At 41.6% G+C, this 26,907-nt stretch overlaps 1 protein-coding gene across 2 annotated transcripts in view; it reads left to right on the top strand.

Moving 5' to 3' along the window:
- The window catches only part of LOC126095305 (survival motor neuron protein), a 152,219-nt gene that overhangs the window by 23,598 nt on the left and 101,714 nt on the right, over positions 1 to 26,907 (top strand). Inside the window, exon 1 of one of the 2 annotated variants that reach the window (XM_049910098.1) lies at positions 18,623 to 18,710. The exons of the other annotated variant lie outside the window; for it this stretch is intronic. Coding sequence (XP_049766055.1) covers positions 18,630 to 18,710 — 81 coding nt within the window. The 5' untranslated portion in view covers positions 18,623 to 18,629. Of the gene's footprint in view, positions 1 to 18,622; positions 18,711 to 26,907 lie in introns of those variants that run through there. 2 annotated transcript variants of the gene reach the window in all.

The following is a 26,907-nucleotide window of genomic DNA, read 5'->3' as shown; positions in this document are numbered from 1 at the left end:
CGTTGCTATTACAACACAGATATCTTAAGTAAACTTCACACCAATTCTAAACATTTTCTCTACTTTTCACAAAATCAAATGAGATTGTAACTTTATCAGCATAATGAGAATAATTGTATAGACATCATGAGTAAATATTACACCAACTCTCCTCAAAGTTCATACTATGGTTGTATTATTAAACTACACATTATTAAATCTGCCCAAAGTTTGTACTCGTATCCAGATAACCAGAAAAAGGCAGCTTGCCCAGTATAAAATACGTGCACCAGTTCCTTTCGGCATCCAGTCTCTAACTACTCGTCCAAATCAGAAAGTGGAAGAGGGTGAGTTTGTACAGATAAGTAAGAGAGGATGTGGCCTGAAACGGAAATAGTCACACCAGCTCGGAGCCTTGGGTTCGCCACCCCCAAATTGCAAAAAGAGCTTCCAACCTCCTGAGGAAAGACAATTCTTATGATGTTATGTGAGTGATGAAGACTGTTTGTATAATTTCAGCTGCCCAACATTCCTGAGCCCAGATATTCTTTTGGACTTAGGATATACAAGTCTATAAGCATTTGGATGTGTTTATTCAACATTTTCAAATGGTCCTATATAAATATCAAAAAATGTCTTTATTTCTCTATTTAGTGCCTTAGATTTAGTGTAACTTTTTGTCAATACTAGATCCCCAACTTTGAATTCCATATTTTTTATCTGTTTGTCATGCCATTTCTTTCTTTTTTTCATAATCTTTCATAGTTGTAACTATCTCCTCTCTATCAGCTACTGTTATACTTTTACAAGCTGGGAACTCTATATGTTCTTTGATTAAGTAAGGTGGTTTTTGGTCAAATATGATCTCGTAAGGAGAGTATCCTGTGGTAGTATGTTGTAAGCTATTCTTTAATGTCTTCAAATTTTTTAACATAACAAAACCAATATGTATGATCTTTCTGACATTAAGTTCTACACAACCTACCAATTTCCCTCATGTACCGTTCAGTTGGGTTACATTTAGGTGAATATGATGGTATTAAGGTATGTCTGATATGTTCTTCTGCAAATTCCTTCCAAAATTTAGAAGTAAACTGGCTTCCATTGTCAGATAAAATAAAATAAAGTAGTCCTTTATAAATGTAGAAGCTATTTTCTTACTAGTTGCTTTCTTTAAAGGATAAAATTTCACATATTTAGAAAACAAATCTACAATGACAAAAATATACTGAAATACCTCTTTAGCTCTTGGAAGTTGACCATACAAATCTATCCCTACCAAGTCCAACTGTTTATTTGGTACCACATTTTGTAAAAATCCCTTGTTGGTTTTGTTACCAACTTTTGTTCTTTGACATCTGTCACAGCAGGTGAGTAAGGTCCTAACTCTCCTGGACATATTATGAAAATATATACACTCTTGTATTTTTTGAATACATTTCAATGCACCACAGTGTCCGAAGCTTTCATGTGTGTACTTTATCAAAGTATTTGTGTAAGAATCTGGCCAGCAAACTTTCCAAGCATCACTATCTGTGCTGTGTCTATAAAACAGAATACCTTTGAAGACCTGATAATACATTTGTACTTTCTCGTGACCTTTCTTCCCTAAATAACTTTTAACATACTTCCAATGATCATCACCATTTTGATATCTTCTAAATTGATTACAGATTTTTCTAATTTCACTTTCCTCTTTGACACTTTTAAAATACATTATTTTAAACTTTCCCTCCTGACTGTTGTTTCCATTAACATTTTCATTCCCCACTGGCATTCTTGACAAGGCATCGGCAATGACATCTGAATGTTCCTCCCAGTTCTTACTTGATACCAAAATGTCATCCACAGAAATAATTAACTTTTCTAAGAGTTCTTTACCCAAAACAAAGTCCAATCCCCTAATAAATTCAGCCACAGATACATTTAAACTGAATGGTACAACACAATATTGAAAACATTTCCCATTAAACAAAAATGCACTGTATTTTTTAGACTCTTTCTAATTCAATCTGATGAAATCCAGATGTCAAGTCAAGACTAGACATATACACTCCTGGAAATGGAAAAAAGAACACATTGACACCGGTGTGTCAGACCCACCATACTTGCTCCGGACACTGTGAGAGGGCTGTACAAGCAATGATCACACGCACGGCACAGCGGACACACCAGGAACCGCGGTGTTGGCCGTCGAATGGCGCTAGCTGCACAGCATTTGTGCACCGCCGCCGTCAGTGTTAGCCAGTTTGCCGTGGCATACGGAGCTCCATCGCAGTCTTTAACACTGGTAGCATGCCAAGACAGCGTGGACGTGAACCGTATGTGCAGTTGACGGACTTTGAGCGAGGGCGTATAGTGGGCATGCGGGAGGCCGGGTGGACGTACCGCCGAATTGCCCAACACGTGGGGCGTGAGCTCTCCACAGTACATCGATGTTGTCGCCAGTGGTCGGCGGAAGGTGCACGTGCCCGTCGACCTGGGACCGGACCGCAGCGACGCACGGATGCACGCCAAGACCGTAGGATCCTACGCAGTGCCGTAGGGGACCGCACCGCCACTTCCCAGCAAATTAGGGACACTGTTGCTCCTGGGGTATCGGCGAGGACCATCCGCAACCGTCTCCATGAAGCTGGGCTACGGTCCCGCACACCGTTAGGCCGTCTTCCGCTCACGCCCCAACATCGTGCAGCCCGCCTCCAGTGGTGTCGCGACAGGCGTGAATGGAGGGACGAATGGAGACGTGTTGTCTTCAGCGATGAGAGTCGCTTCTGCCTTGGTGCCAATGATGGTCGTATGCGTGTTTGGCACCGTGCAAGTGAGCGCCACAATCAGGACTGCATACGGTCGAGGCACACAGGGCCAACACCCGGCATCATGGTGTGGGGAGCGATCTCCTACACTGGCCGTACACTACTGGTGATCGTCGAGGGGACACTGAATAGTGCACGGTACATCCAAACCGTCATCGAACCCATTGTTCTACCATTCCTAAACCGGCAAGGGAACTTGCTGTTCCAACAGGACACTGCACGTCCGCATGTATCCCGTGCCACCCAACGTGCTCTAGAAGGTGTAAGTCAACTACCCTGGCCAGCAAGATCTCCGGATCTGTCCCCCATTGAGCATGTTTGGGACTGGATGAAGCGTCGTCTCACGCGGTCTGCACGTCCAACACGAACGCTGGTCCAACTGAGGCGCCAGGTGGAAATGGCATGGCAAGCCATTCCACAGGACTACATCCAGCATCTCTACAATCGTCTCCATGGGAGAATAGCAGCCTGCATTGCTGCGAAAGGTGGATATACACTGTACTAGTGCCGACATTGTGCATGCTCTGTTGCCTGTGTCTATGTGCCTGTGGTTCTGTCAGTGTGATCATGTGATGTATCTGACCCCAGGAATGTGTCAGTAAAGTTTCCCCTTCCTGGGACAATGAATTCACGGTGTTCTTATTTCAATTTCCAGGAGTGTATTTTACATTTTCAAATTTATTTAGTAGTTTATCTATACTTTCAGGGTGGCCAGTTTCTCTCTCCAAATATTTATTCAAGTGTCTAGAGTCGAGCACTAAACGAATACCCTCATCTCGTTTCGAAACAACCACTAATGGGTTATTGTAAGAGCTACAACTTCTATTATTTTCCACCTTTCCATTTTCTGAAGTTCTCTTTCTACTTCCTTTCTCTTACACATAGGGATTGCATATGGTTTTATGAAAAACGGCTCGTGAGCTTTTAATTTTAGCCTACATTGATAGCCTTTTACTCTCCCTGGTTTTATATCAAATATGTCATTATAAACACACACAAAATTTGCAAGTTCTCTCCTGTTCTCTGCATTAAGACTTTCAGTTTCAGATACCTTTTTAACTACTGTAATATTTAACACTACCCTCATCAATACCAAATTCTTCCCTTTTCTCACAATAACCATCACCGTCAGTCTCTTGCATCTCTCTAATCTGACTACTTAGACCATGATCTTCCATTACAATACACGTTTCCCCATGAATTCCACTTTTTGGTTCAACAAAAGTTATTTTCATGTCACCCCAGATAAGGCTAAAGTAAATTTTAACAATCCAATTCATTCCTAGTATCAAGTTTTCATTCAGATCATAAATTACTAAGCATCCTTGTATAAATTGTACATCATTAATCTTAAATTCAAGTAAGACTTGTCTGGTAATCAACTTAGTGCTTTTTCCTGTTGTCCCTTTTATCCTTACCCCTGCTACTGGAAATTTTGTGAAATTTTTATTATTTTTTATCCTGTCTTAGCTTTCTCGATATTCCTGTAATTGGGCTGCCTGCATCCAGAAGACAGTTTCCTATCCAATCATTAATCTGTACTACAATATATGGACTTCCAAATACTTTACCCATTTCATTGACCTCATTTTCAAACAATGTCCCAAAAATTCACCCCTTTATCACAATCACTAGTTTTTATTACAGACTCTACACATTTACTAATCACATTACCACCTGGAAACTGTTCCACATTTTTCATGACTATTTTATCATCTGAGAGCACACTTTGACAAATTTCACTTAAGACCTTACACTTTTGATCACCGTACTGACATTTGCTACTATAGTCATTGACTACACTTAGTACTCTGTCACTAATTAGATCTTCCTTTTCATTTTCACAAACACATTCAGACACAACATCACTGACATCAACTGGTAACATTAATCTATCAGGCACTGCTCTACTGGTTTCTAAATCATTACTCGAACACACACCAGAAATTCCAGAATCATTCAGCATCAAATCATCAAGTTTAACTTCTACATATACTATCCCATCTAATTCTGTAAGTAACATTTCATCATCAACATCATTATTATCAGCATTATCTGAATCATTCTCATTAGAAACATTATCATCACATTTAATATTTTCAACACCAAACTCATTTCTTTCTTCACATACTTCAACCACCTCAACACTGTGACTACTCTGTTCTACCACAACCTCATTTTCCTGTTTATTATCTACTGTAATTTCATCTGGAATTACTCTGTCATTCTCACTTCCATTGCCTAGCACATGAACATCAACTTCCACACATACAGCACCAGTGTCAGCATTTTCACTCGTCTCACATTCACTCAACATTCTCACTAAACCATAATCATCAGACCTGTTCTCATCACTATCAACAGCTACTGCTGCGTTCCTACTGTTAAAGAAAGTTGTAAAAGTGTTTTCTTCTAATTCAAATTCAGATTTTTTACTGTTTTGTTAATCATTGTTTTCAGATAAGAAATTTTCCAAAAATTTCCTGGCAGACTTCATTCTACTTACTTCAGGTTGTAATCTGGGTACAAAATTTTGGTAAGTTCTATTTGTTCTCCCCCTTCCCCTTCTGAAATTACTCCAATGTGCCTGATTGTAATTTGCATGTCTATTTGCCCCATTTCGCCAGGCTCCGAAAGGGGCAGGTCTTAGTTTACTGGACCATTTCTTCTGTTTTCAAAATTGTTACTATTATTTCCCTGATTTTGCCCCCACTGCCTGTTTCTTGGTTCAAAATTCCTGTTCTCAGGTCTCTGCCTATCATTCCTCTTCTTATTTCTTCTATAATCATTTCTGAATCTGCTATTGAAAGAATCATTGAAAGTTCTGTTATTGTTATTCCTGCTATCATCAAGTCTGTCATGACATCTGTCATTTCTCTCCCATGCTAAATTCAATTTATCTATATATCTAAGGAATTGTTCAATTGTATCATCACGTCTGTAGACAAGACTCCACTATACCTTAATAGGTAACTTATGTTTCAGGGCATCTATTTGGATCATTTCATCAAGTGGTTTATCAAGATGTACCAAAGTTCTTAACTGTTGTTCACAAAAAGTTTTCATGTGTCCACTACCTGGTTTGAAAGTTGGTCCATTCAAAAATTCTGACTTAATTCTAGCTTGTTTAGTTTCTGACCAGAATTTGTTCATGAAAGCTCGTTCAACCTCAGTAAACGACATTTCAGGTTTGATTGCTTGGTTCGCCCATGACAAAGCCTCCCCATTTAAGAAATTTTTAAAAAATTTAATTTTCAAACTATTGCTCATTTTATCAGTCACATTGACTTTAATATGGAACATGAAATCAACTGGATGTATATTGCCTTCCCCTGAAAATGTTTTTATGTTTACGTTACTCCAAAATGGACTGTAACTACAGAAAGATTTCACAGCAACGGAATCTTCGATTTCTTGAAATTTAGATTTGAAGTTCAAAATGTCGCCTAAACAAGTGCCTACATCTTCTTTTAACACCGAGAAATTATCATTAGCAATTTTAGTGAAATTTTGTGTATTTTGATCCGTTTCTGTGAATTTTTTCAATTGTAACACTTCTACAGTAGCAACTTTTTCAAAATTTCCCACGGAATCTAGCCTCTCTTCGAATTTTTGGTTTTCCTGTTTCAAGGTAACAATTTCCCCTTCTATAGTCGACACATTTCTGGAATTTGTCTACTTTTTCCCAGCATTTTTCTAAACTCTCTTTTGTCTTGCAAATTTGGGTTCCTTGTTTGTCTAATTTTTTATCAATCGAATCAAGCTTTCGATCAAGAGTGATTCTATGCTCGTCAATTGACCGTTTTTGTTCTTCCATTAACTGCACTAACCTATTAAAGGCTGATACATTACATTCAAATCCACGAAAGGGTGAACATTCACTACCGTGGTCACTATTCTCAGCAATTTCATTGTCCTGATCAACTACATTATTAGCAGTAATATCTACTCTGTTATCGTAGGTTTCTATTAACCTCCCCACTATCATCAACTTGCCTATTGTTAACCTCTCTACTATCCTCCATAATGTCAAAGCAGACAAAAAACAGTTCCCAAAAGTAAAATTAAAGTATATTTTGTACATATAAACAGTTGGCTCTCCAAGTTTCATTTTCACGTAAGTATACTATTTAGTGTTACTCGCGTCTTCTTTGTCCTATTCTCGTAAAAAAATTTAATATTATTTCAACAAGTGGGTTAACTCTGAAACAAAATACAAGATTAGTCTACAGATTTACACTGTATCCCAGCTCCTCGACAAATTATAACATTCTTAGGGATTGTTTTACTCATCGTATCAGGCAACCTGTAGCAGCGTAAGTCCTGGAGACAGTTACTGTAAAATTCCAACTTCAGAAAAGTTAAAATTAAAAATCATCTTGCATTATGTTATTTTAAATACACTTATTATACTTTCAAAACATAGTTAAAGCATCATTACAAACACAAACAATACTTGCATTGTAAGTAGAACAGCTACATGCTCACTGCCCAAAAACTAAAACCAGACTGACTCTCCCTGCCAACATGGCAGCCACCCTTTATACTTTCTTAACAATCCTGAATAGTCCTCGGCATTGTTTAAGATGAACATTTGATTCATTAACAGTTAAAATTCATACAAAAAATGAAAATACATATATAAATATAATAGAAAGAAACATTCCACGTGGGGAAAATATATATATATAAAACAAAGATGCTGTGACTTACCAAATGAGAAAGCACTGGTAGATAGACACAATAAAACACACACACACACACACACACACACACACACACACACGCGTGCGCGCGCGAAAACAAACAAATTTCAAGCTTTCACAACGTGAGGTTGCTTCATCAAGAAAGAGGGAAAGACGAAAGGATGTGGGTTTTAAGAGAGAGAGGGTAAGGAGTCATTCCAATCCCTGGAGCGGAAAGACTTACCTTGGGGGGAAAAAAGGACAGCTATACACTCGCGTGCGCGCGCAGACATACGCAAAGGCAAAGAGGTTGGGCAGCGATGTCAGTCGAGGAGGAAGTACAGGGTCAAAGATGACTTGAATGACAAATGATGTACAGGGAGCAGAAAGTTGAAATTAGCGGAGGTTGAGGCCTTCCCGTTACCCACCAGGCCTCAACCTCGCTAATCTCAAGTTTCTAGTTGCCACCCCCTCATACATCACTTGTCATTCAACAACATCTTTGCCCCTGTATTTCCACCTCGACTGACATCTCTGCCCAACCTTTTTGCCTTTACACATGTCTGCTTGTGTCTGTGTGGGTGTGTGCCTGTCTGTGTGGGGGGGTGTGTGCGCCTGTCTGTGTGGGGGGGGGGGGTGTGTGCGCCTGTCTGTGTGGGGGGGTGTGTGCGCCTGTCTGTGTGGGGGTGTGTGTGCGCCTGTCTGTGTGGGTGTGTGTGTGCGCCTGTCTGTGTGTGGGGGGGGGTGTGTGCGCGCCTGTCTGTGTGTGGGGGGGGTGTGTGCGCGCCTGTCTGTGTGGGGGGGGGTGCGCACCTGCCTGTGTGGGGGGGGTGTGTGCGCGCCTGCCTGTGTGGAGGGGTGTGCGCGCCTGCCTGTGTGGGGGTGTGTGCGCGCCTGCCTGTGTGGGGGTGTGTGCGCGCCTGCCTGTGTGGGGGTGTGTGCGCGCCTGCCTGTGTGGGGGTGTGTGCGCGCCTGCCTGTGTGGGGGTGTGTGCGCGCCTGCCTGTGTGGGGGTGTGTGCGCGCCTGCCTGTGTGGGGGTGTGTGCGCGCCTGCCTGTGTGGGGGTGTGTGCGCGCCTGCCTGTGTGGGGGTGTGTGCGCGCCTGCCTGTGTGGGGGTGTGTGCGCGCCTGCCTGTGTGGGGGTGTGTGCGCGCCTGCCTGTGTGGGGGTGTGTGCGCGCCTGCCTGTGTGGGGGTGTGTGCGCGCCTGCCTGTGTGGGGGTGTGTGCGCGCCTGCCTGTGTGGGGGTGTGTGCGCGCCTGCCTGTGTGGGGGTGTGTGCGCGCGCCTGCCTGTGTGGGGGTGTGTGCGCGCGCCTGCCTGTGTGGGGGTGTGTGCGCGCGCCTGCCTGTGTGGGGGTGTGTGCGCGCGCCTGCCTGTGTGGGGGTGTGTGCGCGCGCCTGCCTGTGTGGGGGTGTGTGCGCGCGCCTGCCTGTGTGGGGGTGTGTGCGCGCGCCTGCCTGTGTGGGGGTGTGTGCGCGCGCCTGCCTGTGTGGGGGTGTGTGCGCGCGCCTGCCTGTGTGGGGGTGTGTGCGCGCGCCTGCCTGTGTGGGGGTGTGTGCGCGCGCCTGCCTGTGTGGGGGTGTGTGCGCGCGCCTGCCTGTGTGGGGGTGTGTGCGCGCGCCTGCCTGCGTGGGGGTGTGTGTGCGCGCGCCTGCCTGCGTGGGGGTGTGTGCGCGCGCCTGCCTGCGTGGGGGTGTGTGCGCGCGCGCCTGCCTGCGTGGGGGTGTGTGCGCGCGCGCCTGCCTGCGTGGGGGTGTGTGCGCGCGCCTGCCTGCGTGGGTGTGTGCCTGTCTGTCTGTGTGTGTGTGTCTGTGTGTGTGTGTAATCATATGCAGTACTGTATATGCAATGCTGCATTTTGGCGCGTGCTTGAGTGTATACCTGTCCTTTTTTCTCCCTAAGGTAAGTCTTTCCGCTTCTGGGATTGGAATGACTCCTTACCCTCTCCCTTAAAACCCACATCCTCTCGTCTTTCCCTCTCCTTCTCTCTTTCCTGATGAAGCAACCTTAGGTTGCAAAAGCTTGAAATTTGTGTGTGTGTGTTTATGTGTTTTTTATTGTGTCTATCTACCAGTGCTTTCTAGTTTGGTAAGTCACAGCATCTTTGTTTTTTAAAATACGTATATAAACACATGTCTGCTCAGACCAGCAGGTACACTACAATATTAGTACGTCTGTTATTTCCTTTGAGAATAAACTCTCAAATAAGAAATTACAATAATACATTAATATTTTCTATTAATTACTGGAGACTCCCTTCACGGGAATTATTCCCTTCATTTACAGAGCTTCTACACTTTGAATTTAAATAGATTAAACAGTTATTTTCTCAGTTATAAGTTTTTCTAGACGAGTTACATATTTTGTTTACATGTGCGATCTTGAATTAGGCTGGGAAAGGTTCATTTTAAATATACCTCAATGGGCTGTCAAGTTTCAAAATCTGCAGTGCTGCCTGAACACATCACAGGAGGGTTTGTTGGACTTAGTGTTAGGCCCTAAGTATGTAATCATATTCAATGCTGCATATTCAATGCTGCATATGCAATGCTGCATTTTGGCCAGATGATGCTAAGATGAAGAGGTGAAGCAGTCTGAGAGAGCTGTGGGCAGGCACACCATGAAGTGGGACTGACTGCCCATCTTCACAGATATGCATCAACTCCTCTCTAGTCAAGATTTTGATGCCCCATTTCTCCATTATCCATGAAGGGGAAGGGTTATGAAGTTAGTCAAAAGCTGTCCCAGTCACCATCAGATGTCATTCTGGCACAGCTGGCTGATGACATGGAGTTTGATGCCTCGTCACCAGACACAGCCAGCCCCTCCATCCCCCTTGCTCTAAAAGTCCCTCACAACCCCAGCACAAGGATAGGGATAAATGAAAACTACACTTTTGAAATGGCTCCCATACTCCAGTGATTCCACTGGTTACAAGACTCGTGTAGAGAAATTGAGACTCCTCATACAGAACAGATCTTCTTGCCTGTGTTGGCGAGGCTCATTTTGAACAGACTGATACACATGTATTTGGAGGCTATCACCTCTACAGAAGATGACCTTACTGGTGACAGGGTGGAAGTTGGGGTAGAAGTGTTTGTCAAGGAGACATTCCACTCCTCACTTGTGCCCTTAACCACAATGGTACAGGCGGCTGATGTTCAGATATTGGCCAATGTTACTGTTGCTGTGTGCTCTGTGCACCTTCCACCCTTGAGCCATTGACATTTAGGTCCTCCCTCATAATCTTGATTAACTATGCTATCCTTTTATCCTTCTAGGGGATTTTAATGCACACAGTGCACTATAGGATTCTAACTTAAGGATCTGACACAAACTAAAGACATTACATTGATGAACATGGCCAAGCTATACATTTTAGCACTGCTAAGGGTTTGTATATGGCCATAGACCTCTCCTGCTCAGCTGCCCTTGGGGAGTGCTCTATGACCTTCGTAGTAATAACCACTACCCTATCTGAACCATCTGCCTTCTGGAGCAGATCCCAAATGGAAGCTGCCAGATGCCTATTCAGAAAGGCTAACTAAATGTTTTACAGGCAGCAGTGCGATGGGCAGCTTGTTCTTGGGTGGAATGGGTGTTCTGCAGTCAGGAACACATGGCAGCTATGCCAGATTCAGTCTTTCAAATGGCAAATCTTGCAGCCTTTCAAATGGCTTTGGCAAGCGTAAGGAAAATAATTCAGTAGAGTCAGCACAGGTCTTGGCAAGAGTTCCTGAACTCCATCAGCGGGTACACATCAGCAAGTAAAGCATGGGAAGCCATCAGGATCATCTCAAGGCAGAACTTGCTACTGCCAATAGCAGCTGTATGAGGGCTTTGCCGAAAGACATTGTGTGGACAATGGTTTAATTGTAAAATTCCATTATGGCCGATTCTAGCTTCCGGTGGTATCAGGAGACACGGGAGAAGGCTGTCTTTTATTTCTGTTCCACCAGCATGTAGAAATACAACCAGCCTTTCTCTCTGTGGGATTTGGATTCTGCACTGTCAGTAGCACGTGATACTATGCCTGGTCATGGCCTGATAACATACAGTATGTTGAAACTGTTGGACCTGTCATCAAGAGGTGCTCCTTAAGCTCTCCAGTGAAATTTGGATGACAGGAGACTTTCCCAATTCGTGAAAAGAATCAGTTTTAATCCCAATTTTAAAACCAAGGTAGGATCGGACTGCCCTTGGTAGTAATTGTAGCATTAGCCTGACAAGCCACATAAGAAAGACACTGGAGCATATGGTCAACCAGCACCTAGTGTGGGTTCTCCAGACCATGTCACTCCCAATGCAGTTTCAGGGGGTATCCCTCCACACTAGATGACATGACCCTGCTCGAATTACCATTTCAACCAGCTTTCTTCTGCGAGCAACACCTTATTGGTGTCATGTTTGAGGCCTGTGATATTACCTGGAAGCATAATATTTTGTTACAGCTCTTTCAGTGGGAGTTCCATTGTCATCTACGCATCTTCATACAGCCCTTCCTGTTGGACAGGTATTTTAGATGTGGGGTTGGGAATGTCCTGTCTGACCAATTTGAGCTGGAGAACGGTGTCCCTCATGGAAGTGTTTTAAAGGTAATGGTGTTTACCATTGCGGTGAACAGTGTTAATGTCCACATTGTGGCATCACATACTGTGTTTGTAAATGATTCCCCCTTCTTCTGTGCATTCTCCAACCCTTCAAATTGGATTTGACCATCAGTTGGTTGGAGAAATGGTCAAACACCACATGTTTCAAATAATTTTTTGGAGACATGGCTGCCACACCTTAAAGAACTGAAACCAAGATGTCTCAAGGTTTTAAACATCCTTAAATGTCTGCCATAGATCTTGGGGAGCCAACAGGGTACATCTGCTACAACTTAGTAAGGCCTTTGTGCAATATGAACTTGATTATGGGTGCCAGGTTTATTGATTAGCAAGGCCTTTGTACCACAAAATGCTGGATATGGTTCACCACTAGGGTATTTGGCTTTCAACATGGGTCTATTGTAAAAGTCCAGTTGCTAGCCTGTGTGCAGAGGCTTTTGGTGAGCCGCCACTGTCTATTTGACATCATACAGTGCTTTATGTGTTCCTAAATTACTAGTATCCAGCTCTATTGTACTGCTGCCAATGGAATAGTTGTTCATTCACTGTCCATGGGTGGAGGTCATTTGGGATCCATGCTAGAGAGAGCCTTGAGTTACTACAGGTGGGTAGCATTAAGGTCCAAAGGGAGGTGTGGAGTAGGTGTTCCCTCTGGCTACGCCCCAGATTTCTTTTAGGATTGCTTACTTACAGGAAGAATTGTATCCAGGCTACACTTTTAAAATTAAATTTAATGGGAGTTTACATCACCACCCAGATTTTATTTCTGTTTACACAGATGGGTCTAAGCAGGGGGATTTTATTAGCTGCTCTGTCATGTTCCCCAACATAGCACACAGGAAGGGGGCTCCCAGAACAATTTTCTGTGCATTACATGGAATTGTTTCCAAATCTGAGGGAGTGGAGCAGATGAGACCATGCTGTGGCAAGAAATTCCCCATCCGTTCAGGTCCCCAAAGTGCTATTCTTGCTGTTGGTTCAGATGTACTTCGCAGATTGGATAGGGCAAGAAGTACAGGACACTCACCTCCTTTTTGAAAGACTGACCTGTCATGATTTTCTTATGGGTTCCAGGGCACATAGGGATATGTGGAAATGGACTCACTGATGGGGCTGCCAAAGAGGCTTGCTTCCTTCCACCTCCTGTTCACTCTTCGTGTAGGCTGTAACCTCATTTTTGAGCAAGACCACCATGTGTTGGTGGGAGGCTCAGTGGCTGAAATTTGGAATAATAACTATGTTCTGTAAAACCTTCAGTGCGACCATGGCTTACCTCCTCCTGGTCATGACAAAGTGATGTGGGTGCCGGTAATCCTTATCCGGATTAGTGAGACTTTGCCCCTTGACACATGGCTTTCTCTGATGTCATGAGGAGTCCCCAGTATGTGGTCACAGCTGTCAGCTTAATATATTTTATTTAATATATGATGACCTGATGGCTGATCTGGACCTCCCACAGAAACTTTCCTCTATTTTAACTATGAGGCGAATCTGGTTTGTGTGTTAAGATTTTGTGTGATATCCAGAATTCTTCCCAAAATACTGGGTGAGAGATTTTGATGTCACTGACTGACTCGGTCGTGCATTATTTCTAAGCAGTCATCCGGTCAATCCTTTGTCCCTTCAACTGTGTGTGTAGTGGTTTTTATCTTTGATTTTATCTAGCTATTCTGCTGTGTATTATTTTATTTAGGGCTTTTTCAATGCTCATCTTTGTAGAGTCGTCTTTTCAATTTTTGTGTGTGAGTATGCAACTTGATTTTCCAAATTTGTTGTTATTTTTAATAGATTTTCACCACACTCTCTATATTCATCATTCATGCAGTGACATTGATGACCTTGCTGTTCAGCACCCACACTCACAAATCGTCCTCTTTCATCATCATCATCAGTCAACATCATCTGCTGTGTCCCATTTCAGCAGTATGTGCTGACTGTGTGGTCTGAAACACTGGTGCCTACACCCGATTGTAAACTCTAAACTCTGTCCGAACAGATCTCGGAAGATCCTAATGGTACTTACCAATCGCCATGTCTTCCTTAGCCTTGAGGTAACACTGGATGTAGATACATCTCTTCTGGCCGTTGTCAGCTTTTGTGACCAGAGGCACTGTTTCTCAATCAAGTAGCTCTTCAATTTGCGTCACAAGGGCTAAGTGCATCCCACTTGCAAACAGAGCTTGGCAGATCGGGTTACCTCTCAAAGTGCTATCCAAGCCCTACAGTACTCAACTTTGGTGATCTGATGGAACCATTGTTTCCACTGCAACAAAGCTGTTGGCACACCAGCTTAGTAATGTCTTAAAATCTTCTGCAGATCACCGCCTATTGTGTTTGAGTGGGCAAGCCTCTAATGTCCACATTCTCCGCTGATGCTGAGACATCCAATAGTCTGTTGCCTACAATGGATTTTCACTATCCTTCAACCACTTTCCGTAGATGCTACAGTATCGCACGAGCAGCTGACCAACCTTACAGTTCCTAAGGTGCTCTTCCCAGGTGCCGGGCCATAATGATTTTCCCTTTGTCAGAGTTGCATGTCAGTGAATTTTGTGTCTTCTCTGTTAATACACTTTACATGCACCACATACTTGCAGCACTACGCAGTGGGTGATCGTGATATTGTTTGGGATTATTTGGCTGACATTTATCAAGCAAGCACAGTTCTGAATCTGTGTACATAGGATCATGAACCATTGCTCTAAAAACATGTCAGTGTGCCTTAGTGTTAATACTTAACAGTGACTGATAGGAAATGAACAGACGCACAATCCTGCTTTTTCGAATCATTGCTGAAGAAGATCTGAAAGAGCTGTATGGACCACGGATGGAATAATTTGTCACGCTAACAACTTTGTTGGTCCAAAATGGTTTCAAACATGAATAAGTTTAAAAAAAATGGTACTCCAGACTCTGTGTGGAAATGCCCTCTTCATATGAGGTTTGTTCATAACTTGATTGTTAAAATTACTGATATGCAAAAGCAGTGCTATAACCTTGTTGAAGGTGACACAGCAGAAAATTCATAATTTTCTCTGGTCTCCTCTACCCTGAGAGTAGTACAATAACCATACTGATCCACAATACAAGCTATGCTATACAGTATTTAAAAAGCTGAAGCGAAGAGGTGCCACTCTGCTGTTTAACAGGGCATGTCAGGATAAGGGGATATGGTGTGATTGGTGATGCAATGAAGAATGCATGTAGAGGAGGAACACACACACACACACACACACACACACACACACACACACACACACACACACACACACACACAGAGAGAGAGAGAGAGAGAGAGAGAGAGAGAGAGAGAGAGAGAGAGAGAGAGAGAGAGAGTGTTTCGCAGTTGAGAGGGAAATGTGTGAGGTCTTCACTGAGTGCCATAGCAGAATATTGTTAAATGATGTTCCACAAAATTCAAAGAAATTCTGGTCATATGTAAGGGCAGTTAGTGGCACCAAAATTAGTGTCCAGTCATTCATGGGCAAAAACAAACCGAATTTGAGAGTAGCAAAGCAAAAGCAGAAATTCTTAACTTTGTTTTCAAATGTTCTTTCACAAAGAAAAAAATCCAAGAGTACTGCTGCAACTTAATTTTTGTGCCACTGAAAAGATGAGTTAAATAAATATTAGTGTCAGTGGCATTGAGAAACAGCTAATACAGTTAAAATTGAACAAAGCTCCATGCTCCAAAAGCAGGTTTGTTTTATTCAGGATTCCAGTATACGATATTATTCCCCACTCTTTTGCTACAAAGTCCCATTCAACATAATCTCCATTCATTGTAACTGGCTTACGCCATTTAATGGGAAGGACCTGTACGCCTGCATGGTACCATTCTACTGGTCAATGTTGGAGCCAATGTATTGCTGCATCAATAACCTCCCCATCACTCACATACTGCTTCCTACAGAATGCATTCTTCATTGGGCCAAACAGATGGAAGGGAAGTTGCCTGTCATCGCAGCAAGGTTGCACATATATGTTAGATCTCCGTTGCTCCAGCTGGCTGCATGCAGCTATGACTCCTGCAGTGTTGGAATATGTGAACACTCTTTCAAGGTGATCAATGGATCACAAAAAACACCTCAGTTCACAGCTGGACATCTCTAATGGTAGTGGTGACATACTCATCTACCAGTTGAGGTGTTCAAATGTGTGCATCTGCTGGGTTCCTTGCTGCCTAACAGAAGATAATAAAGAGCAATGACATCTGGAATTACTTGCATGTTACAAGGCTGATAGAGGCAATGGGACTCTGAAGGGGTTACTCTGATGTCGTCCTTTGTGATGCAACAATAAACTCTGAAGTGTACTGTGCTACCCTCACGAAATTTCAGAAATGACTTCATGTTTTCATTGCAAAAAAATGCAAATGAACTTCTTCTCCATGACAATCCAAGGCCTCACAAAAGTCTACAGACCCAAGAGGACCTCACAAAACTTCATGGGACTGTTCTTCCTCATCCAACCTAGGCTACATCTCGGATCTCGCACCTTCAGACTTCCATCTGTTTGGCCCAATCTGTGGGAAGCAGTATGTGGATGGTGAAGAGATTATTGATGCAGCAAGGCATTGGCTCCAGCATTGACCAGTAGAATGGTATCATGCGGGCATACAGCTCCTTCCCATTAAATGGCATAAAGCATTCACATTGCAGTTGAAAATAGGATTTTGTTGTAAAGAGTGGGAAATAATGAGGTATATTGGAATCGTAAATAAAATCAGCCTGCTTTCAGAAAAAATGTTGCATTACTTACTGAATCTACATCTACATGGATACTCTGCAAATCATATTAAAGTGCCTGGCAGAGGGTTCATCGAATCACCTTCACAATTATCTATTTTTCCAATCTCGTACAGTGTGCGGAAAGAATGAACACCTGTATCTTTCCGTACTAGCTCTGATTTCCCATATTTTATCATGTTGATCATTCCTCCCTAGCCGGCCGCGGTGGTCTAGCGGTCTGGCGCTGCAGTCCGGAACCGCGGGACTGCTACGGTCGCAGGTTCGAATCATGCCTAGGGCATGGGTGTGTGTGATGTCCTTAGGTTAGTTAGGTTTAAGTAGTTCTAAGTTCTAGGGGACTTATGACCTAAGATGTTGAGTCCCATAGTGCTCAGAGCCATTTGAACCATTCCTCCCTATGTAGGTCAGTGTCAACAAAATATTTTCGCATTCGGAGGAGAAAGTTGGTGATTGGAATTTCGTGAGAGAATTCCATCGCAATGAAAAACACCTTTCTTTTAATGATTTCCAGCCCAAACTCCTGCATCATTTCTGTGACACGCTCTCTCATATTTCGCGATAATACAAAACATACTACCATTCTTTGAACTTTTTCGATGTACTCCGTCAATCATATCTGGTAAGAATCCCACACTGCACAGCAGTATTCTAAGATGGGACGGACAAGTGTAGTGTAGGCAGTCTCCTTAGTAGGTCTGTTACATTTTCTAAGTGTCCTGCCAATAAATCGCAGTCCTTGGTTAGCCTTGCCCACAACATTTTCTGTGTGTTCCTTCTAATTTAAGTTGTTAATAATTGTAATACTTAGGTATTTAGTTGAATTGACGGCTTGTAGGTTAGACTGATTTGTCGTGTAACCGAAGTTTGAGTTCCTTTTAGCACTCATGTGGACGACATCACACTTTTCGTTATTTAGGGTCAACTGCCACTTTTCGCACCATTCAGATATCTTTTCTAAATCGTTTTGCAGTTTGTTTTGACCGTTTGATGACTTTATTAGTTGATAAACGGCAGCGTCATCTGCAAACAATCGAAGACGGCTGCTCAGATTGTCTCCCAAATCGTTTATATAGATAAGGAACGGCAAAGGACCTATACCACTACCTTGGGGAATGTAAGAAATCACGTCTGTTTTACTCGATGACTTTCCGTCAATTACTACGAACTGTGACCTCTCTGACAGGAAATCGCACATCCAGTCACATAACTGAGACGATATTCCATAAGCACGCAATTTCATTACGAGCCGCTTTTATGGTACAGTGTCACTCGGAAATCCAGAATCTATCTCAAATCCCTTGTCAATGGCACTCAACACATCATGTGAATAAAGAGCTAGTTGTGTTTAACAGGAACTATGTTTTCTAAACCCATGTTGACTGTGTGTCAATAGACTGTTTTCTTAGAGATAGTTCGTAATATTCGAACTCAAAATATGTTCCAAAATCCTGCTGCATATCGACGTTAACGATATGGGGCTGTAATTTAGTGGATTATTCCTACTACCTTTCTTGAATATTGCTGTGACCTTTGCACCTGGCTGGGTACAGATCTTTCGTTGAGCGAACGGTTGTTTATGATAGGTATGGAGCTAATGCAGCAGCATACTCCAAAAGGAACCTACTTCGTATACAGTCTAGACCAGAAGACTTGCTTTTACTGCTTTAAGTTGCTTCAATAATCCGAGGATATTTACTTCTACGTTACTCACGTTGGCAGCTGTTCTCAATTCGAATTCTGGAATATTTACTTCGTCTTCTTTGGTGAAGGAATTTCGGGAGGCTGTGTTTATGAACACTGCTTTGGCAGCACTGTCGTCGATAGTATTTCCATTGGCATTGCGCAGAGAAGGCATTGATTGTTTCTTGCCGGTAATATACTTTACATATGACCAGAATCTCTTTGAATTTTCTGCCAGGTTTCAAGACAGTTTCGTTATGGAAGTATCTCGCATTGAAGTCCGCGCTAAATTTCGAGCTTCTGTAAAAGATCGCCAATCTTGGGGATTTTGCGTCTTTTTAAATGTTTCATGTTTGTTTCGTTGTTTCTGCAACATTGTTCTAACCCGTTTTGTGTACCAAGGAGGATCAGCTCCGTCGTTTGTTAATTTATTCGATATAAATCTCTCAATTTCTGCCGATGCTACTGCATTGAATTTAAGCCACATTTGGTCTACACATATTATTAATTTGGAATGAGTGGAGATTGTCTCTCAGGAAGGCGTCAAGTGAATTTTTATCCGCTTTTTGAATAGTCATATTTTTCGTTTATTTTTCGAGGATTTGGGGATTACAGTATTCAGTCTCGTCACGACAACCATGTGTTCACTAATCCCTGAATCGATTTTGATGCTCGTTATTAACTCAGGATTATTTGTTGCTAAGAGGTAAAGTGTGTTTTCACAACCGTTTACTATTCGCGTGGGCTCATGAACTAACTGCTCGAAATAATTTTCAGAGAATGCGTGTAGCACAATTTCGGATGATATTTTATGCGTACCTCCGGAATTAAATATGTATTTTCACCAACATATCGAGGGTAAATTAGTCACCACCAACTATTATTGTATGAGTCGGGTACGTGTTTGAAATCAAACTCAAGTTTTCTTTGAACCTTGCAGCAACTGTATCATCTGAATTGGGCGGTAGGTAAAATGATCCAATTATTATTTTATTCCGGTTGCCAAAAATGACCTCTTCCCATTCTAACTCACAGGAAGTATCTGCTTCAATTTCACGACAAGTTAAACTGCTTCTGACAGCAACAAACACGCCACCGCTAACCGTGTTTAGCCTATCCTTTCAGAACACCATTAGGTTCTTTGCAAAAATTTCGGCTAAGCTTATATCTGCTTCAGCCAGCTTTGAGCGCCTATAACGATTTGAGCATCAGTGCTTTCTATTAACGCTTGGAGCTCTGGTACTTTTCCAACACAGCTATGACAGTCTATTAAAACTGTTATACCAATGGTTCCTGTATCAACGTTCTTCCTGTGTTCAGCCTGCACCCTTTGTGACTGAAACCTTTCTTGTGTTTTCCTGAGACCCTCTAACCTAAAAAATCGCACAGTCCATGCCACACAGCCCCTTCTACCCGTGTAGCCGTTTCTTGCGTATAGTGGACACCTGACCTATTCAGCGGAACCTGAAACCCAACCACCCTTTGGCGCAAGTCGAGGAATCTGCAGCCTACACAATCGCAGAACCGTCTGAGCCTCTGATTCAGATCATCCACTTCGCTCTGTACCAGAGGTCCAGAATCAGTCCTGTCGACTATGCTGCAAATAGTCAGCTCTGCTTTCATCTTGCAAGCAAGACTGGCAGCCTTTACCACTTCTGTTAGCCGCTTGAAACCAGAGAGAATCTCTTCTGATCCAAAGTGACACACATCATTGGTACTGATGTGAGCAACCACCTACAGTTGGCTGCACCCTGTGCTCTTAATGGCATCCGGGAGGACCCTTTCCACATCTGGAATGACTCCACGCGGTATGCACATGGAGTGCACATTGGTTTTCTTACCCTTATTGTCAGCCAAGTACTTAAGGGGTCCCATAACGAACCTACCGTTGGAGCTCCCAACTACCAATAATCCCACCCTCTGGGATTGCCTGGATCTTGCAGGCCGAGTGGTTTCCTCTTAAACAGGACAGGCGACGTCATCTGACTCAGCGACAGTGTCGGCCACAGACAGCACCTGGAACTTGCTTATCAGGCAAACCGGGGAGGCCTTATGTGCGGCCACCTGGGAAGTCTTTTGCCGCCTGCTTCGCCCTGGGGTGACCTCCCACTCGACTACAGGTGAGGGGTCAGCCTCAGTGCGAGCAGTAACTGGGTTGGCCACAGGTGAGGACTGATCGGAGGACTCTGACATGCTGGACATCCATTCGATCTCCACAGCCAGCCCACAACAGTGGTGCACATCCACTGCAGCCTCAAGCTGTGTAACCGAAGCCATCACAGCCTGAAGCTGAGAGTGAAGTGTCACCAACTTGGCTCACATCTGCACACAACAATCGCAGTCCCTGTCCGTAATAAAGACCATGTAAAACTAAACTATTCAGATAAACGTACTATTGGCATGTGCTGTACAACTTTGCTGTAGACCCTGACAAAAATGCATGAACTGTGTCTACTAATATGCAGATATTCAAAAACCTAACTAACGAAGCACTCTGGTGAAACTAAGTAATTTGCCCCTGATTAGGAACTTGTAATATGTCACAAAATCGGTTTACTTTCTGATGCAAATGAGAACACGAGAACTGTGGCTATTAGATATTAAATTTAAATGCATAAACTCAAAAAACTAAAATATTAAAGCACACAGATGATATAATAAAATTCGATCCTGGTTTAGGAACTCGTAAGTGTCACAAAAGCAGTTACTGTTGCTGCATCTGTCTCGGTTGGCTATTACTGCCGCACTGACTGGCTGACTAATGCTAACAAGCTGTCACTAGTTTTCAAAACAAGCAAACAAACGACTATCGACACACACTACATAAATCTACTGTAGACCCTGACGAAAACGCACGAACTGTGTCCAGTAATACGCAGATAATTCCTCGTATATTTGTACAGTCATCATTTAAAGCTACTTCCTGAAATTTCGTTAGCAGACTTTCTCAGAATAGTTTCTGTCTGTATAGAGTTCACCAGTTCAATTCTTTCTATATCTCAGTGACACTCTCCTGTGGGTCAAACAAACCTGTGACCATTTGTGTGCCGTTCTCTGTACGTGTTCAATAGCCCCTGATAGTCCTATTTGGTATGGGTCCCATATGCTTGAGCAGTATTCTAGGATGGATCACACAAAATATTTTTAAGCAATCTGCTTTGTAGACTGATTGCATTTCCGTAGTATTCTGCCAGTCAACAAAAGTCTACCATCTGCCTTACCCTGACTGAGAATATGTGATCATTGCACCTCTTGTCCCTACTACGTGCTACACTGAAGTGTTTTTCAACTGTGACTCACCAATATTGTATTCATGGGACACTGTTTTTTGTTTTGTTTTGTGAAGAACAAAATTTTAAATTTTTTACCATTGAAAGAAAGCTGCCAATCAATGTACCACTTCGAAATATTGGCATGGTCTGACTGAATATTTGTATAACTTCATTCAGACTGTACTTCATTACAAGTAACTGTGTCATCTGCAAAAAGTCTGAGGTTACTATTAACATTGACACAGGATTGTTAATATACGTCATGAACAGCAAAGGATCCAACGCACTTCCCTGGGGTGAATCTGAAGTTACTCAGTCCAGTCGCATATTTTGTGCAAGTTAAATGCTTTTTGGAAATTGAGAATTACTGCATCAACCCGAGTGCCTAGATCTATGGGTTTCAGGATGATGTGTGAGAGGAGTGCCAGTTGTGTTTCATGTGAGCTGTTTTTTCAGAATCCATGCTGGTTGGCATTCTGTTAATGGTACCCCTTTATATTTGAGCTCAGAATATGTCATAAGATTCTACAACAAATGGATGTCAAGGATATTTGACAGTTTTTTGGGTCACTTCTGCTAACCTGCTTGTAGGTAGATGTGACTTGTACTTTCTTCAAACTACTGGGCACAGTTTCTTGTTAGAGAGATCTAAAATAATTTGTAGTTAACAGATCAGCTAACTCAACTACAAATTGGGTGTACAACCTAATTGGGAATCCATGGGGTTGTTCAGTTTTAATGATTTCAGCTGTTTCTCAATGCCTCTGACACTAATATCTATTTCACTGATCTTTTCAAGGGTACGAGAATTAAGCAGGGTCAGTAGTCCTGTGCTTATCTTTGTAAAGGAATATTTGCTTTGCTACTCTTTAACTTCAGTTCGTATTGTCCGTGAATGACTGGATGCTAACTTTAGTATTCTGATACGGCAGTCATTGAAGGCTTCATGCAGTGCTGCCAAATGCATTTCATTCAACATACCTCTCTGTGGGTCTATGCTTTATTGTATGTATACCTATTATGCAGTACTCTTTCTTTAGATGTTTCTTTACAGTTACTGTAAACCATGGAGGATCCACTTGTTATGAACTGCCCTGCTGGGTACATATGTATCCAGTACATGGTCAACTATTGTTTTAAACTTGAGCAGTAGTTCCTTTATATTATCCAGTCTGGAGCTAAAAGTTTCCATAGTTACCTTTTGTGTTTTGGTATTGTCACAGTAACTGCCTCAGGGTCAGTGATATCCCTTTTGAGGTGGACTTCAAGGATCTCAGTTCTGTTTGTTGCCATTAGATCTAATATACTTCCATCTTGAGTGGGGTTGTGAACTGTCTGTTCTATGTGATTTTCAGAGAAAGCATCTAGTAATGTTTCACAGGATATCTTGTCATGCTTACCACTAACAGAACTGTAGTTTTCCCAATTGATTGTTGGATGATTAAAGTCTCTTCTCCAATGATTACAGTATCATTAGGGAGGTTATGTACAAGGGAACTGAGGTTTTCCCCAAACTTTTTGGTTATATCAGGAGGAGAATGTGGTGATCAATAGAAGGGTCTTATTATAATTTTTTGGCCACCCTTGATACTGTGTTGTGCCCAGACAATCCCACATGCAGCTTCACACTACTTCCATTTCCCTATCCTGCTATGCTTAAATTTTCCCCAAAGATCTCACTGTTGTCAGCTTCAAGTTTTAGCCAGCTTTCTGAGCCTAGTGTTACATTAGCTTCAGTACTTAGGAGTGCTTCAAACCCTGTGCACTTTGTTGCAAATGCTTCGACATTTGATACTCTTGTGTGCAGGAGGCATTTATTTGTATCTTGCGTTGGGTACTCCACAGCTGTTATAAGGATTGAATGGAGAGTCGTCTAGTCTATTTCAATGTCAAGTAGCAGGATCATGTGCCAGAGAGCAAAATAATGGTTGTAAGTAGCTAACAACATCCTGACCATGGCAGACCTTTTGCTTAGAGAAAAGTGATTATACTTATCAGCTTAAGAGTACATAATTGTCCATTGCCACACAGCTTCCTCCTCTGATAATATAATCAACCAATGACTGAAAGTACTACGGCCTCTGGTACAATATTTTGTAACCAGCTGTGTTTTATTTGCCAACTAGATGACAATTATTACCTTGTTTGGTTATCTGACCTATATTTCCTATGACAGTGGGACAGGTGTATTTTTAATTTTTTTGGAATATTTGGTCACTTTCCGTGATTTCCCATGCATTGATAAGCTCATAAAACTAAAGTTTCTTCAGTAACACCTCCTAGATCAGTGCAAGTATCATTCACAATGAGAGTAGATGGACATAGACAAGAGTCAGTGAGAAAATGAACATAGTTGTTTTATTAATTTTGTCTGAAATTTCTCCATAAGAATATATTACATCTCAGTTTAAATTGAAGAAGTTGGAGTCATTGAATGAAGGAACAACTTCCATTACGGAGACAGGAATATACATATGCTGAAACTTGTGGCTAAATAAATTCACAAACAATTACAGTCTTTATTCACTATCAGTTGTAAAGACATTTTTGATGTCAGTAGTATCATGAATAAGAGTTTCATCAGCAGGTCATCTGAATTACTAAGCAGCTATCCCTGTTGCACGTTACCTATCTAACAGCTTCCAAGGCCAACAAAAACTTGATTTTGACGGATTTAAAAATTTTAAATGCTGTCATCTACTTGTTAAGAGGTGCAATCTTCTTTTAAAACTTTTAATGCAGTAAGAAAAGTATTACCCTTGGGAACAGTGTGTTTGCATTGAGGCAGCATAACTGATGGTGCACAAATACCTGGACTAATTAATCCAGTATATGAGAATGAAAGCACTTAATCACTTCCAACCTTACACATAATTTTGTGCAGTAAAACTTAAGCATCAGACATGATATCTTAATTCCACTTTCATTACTACCTACACTATTTGCAAAGTTTGTAGACAGTATCAACACACACCACTGAAGGTACCTGCAAAATTATATCGATGTAAAACATAGTTCAGGAGGTATGTCAAACATTGAGGGCATGAAACACTTTGTTAGGGTTTGAAATTTCCCAGACGTTTTGTGGCTGGAGTTTTTGAAAATGAATAATTTGTTGAGTGGGAAATGTAATGCCAGTTTTGAATACAAATGAACACACTATTATCAGAATATCCAGTCAGTTGTTCATCTGGAAAAATTGTACGGAGGTTAAAAGTTTAATTATTTTGTGGAAAGATTTGGTAAGGAGCAGGTCCTGTTTCATGTGTTTAATTATTTTTGTGGGTTATTGCACATGAGCTTCTTGCCATCCCGGGAATGTTAAAACAGTGATTGGCGTCATGACATGCGGAGTGATTGGAGATGACAAAGAATCTTTCGCACAAACCGTGACGTCATGGCATACCTGTGACCAGAGGATTAATAAATTAAATCCTGATGTAGATGTTCTTGTTTCTTGCTTTGGAAGTTTTGGAGGAGAGCACTTGCCCATGAAAGCAAAGGTCCTGTGTGTAAGTCCTAGTCCAGTGCATAGTTCTAATGTCAGGAAGTTTCATATGAGTGCACATTCCACTGAAGAGTGAAAATTTATTGAGGGAACTTTCAGCATAATTTCAAACCTTGCCTAAATTCATTCTCACTTACGTGCTTAATGTCGCATATCTAACACATTAAATGATTTGTAAAGTAAGCAGATATTTGAAAGTGCCTTGTACAAGGGAGTTGGATTCTTTAAAGAATTGGGGCTTCACTGATTCAACTCTGATGTCCTCTCATGATACAATGAAATGTTTTATTTAAAATATGTTTTCTTTCAGTTCCTTGCATTTTATGTAATTACTTATGCAAGGTAACAATTTACTTTAAATTTACGTGCTGTTTAGTTAAAAGATTTAAAATGTAAGAATTTACAAAATAACAAAATTTCACAAAAACTTTTACATTGGGTTTCTCTCAATAAAAGACTGTTGCAAATTTATCAAATTTCATACAACAAGGATAAAATATAATATGAATAATTTGATATTACATATCACATCAAAGTGTCACATTTTGGGTACAAATAGATAAACAATATGTTCTCTAAATGATTAGTCATTTCCCTGGGCTGATAAAAACCATCTCATAACATTTGTCTGGTCCACTAACAATATCCCATTTTAATATACAGCTTTAGTGATTGTCATCCCCAAAAACTTAGCAGAACATTACAAAGATTTTCAAATTCAATTTTTCAGTACATACTATCAACAGTGTCTGAAATGTACTCTCTGAAATATAACATACATGATGTTTAGTCTATTAAATAATATTTTTTTTTTCAAAACAGTTTGTGTTATTGTAGTATTGGTATTAAACACCAACAACATATCATAGCATAAACTACCACTCACTCGCAACGTTATCTGTTGTTTACGAATATGATTATTTTAAACTAAGTTCGTAGTTTACAAAGGCCATGTAGTACTGACTACATAAATATCATTACATACAGTTTCTGTTGAGCAAGATACAGTAGTACAATTAAAAACCACTGGGTGGCCACATGAAATTAAGTAACTATTCTCAGGGTGGCTGGCATACACGCAGATTCTGTGTAATTGGTTTGCAAACTGCATGTTTGTGGATAAAATTTTTGTATACTTTTACTCAACCAATGTTCATTTAATTAAGTAACATTTTATGTTGGGATTATTTAATTTTTGTGAAACAGAGCACGTGCAAACACTTGGGTAAATACTCATGTATGATGATATTCTCTATTTTTATATATCGACAAGTTGCCTTTTATGCAGTTTACTAACTTGCCCAATACATGGTTTCTGCAGGCTCAGATAACTGTAAGATTGTCCACTCAGATAAACAATTTATTGCCCATTTTGTCAAGAGTGTGAGGCATGTCTCTCTTGTCCTCAACACACACATTTTCATGTATTTAAAGTTAGTTGTGCAATTCAACTTTTGTCAGTGGCCAGCTATATACATATTACAATTCTATGATTTTACTATAGCTTTGCAGCTTTATGATGACCAGGTGACAGATTTTGGTTAGTCATACCCAGATTTGTCACTTTCTTCATAACACACATGTGATTATCTATCATGACCCACATCA

This window comes from Schistocerca cancellata, chromosome 8 (assembly GCF_023864275.1).
Source record: "Schistocerca cancellata isolate TAMUIC-IGC-003103 chromosome 8, iqSchCanc2.1, whole genome shotgun sequence".
NCBI classification, from domain to species: domain Eukaryota; kingdom Metazoa; phylum Arthropoda; class Insecta; order Orthoptera; family Acrididae; genus Schistocerca; species Schistocerca cancellata.
This window is presented reverse-complemented; position numbering and strand designations above follow the sequence as displayed.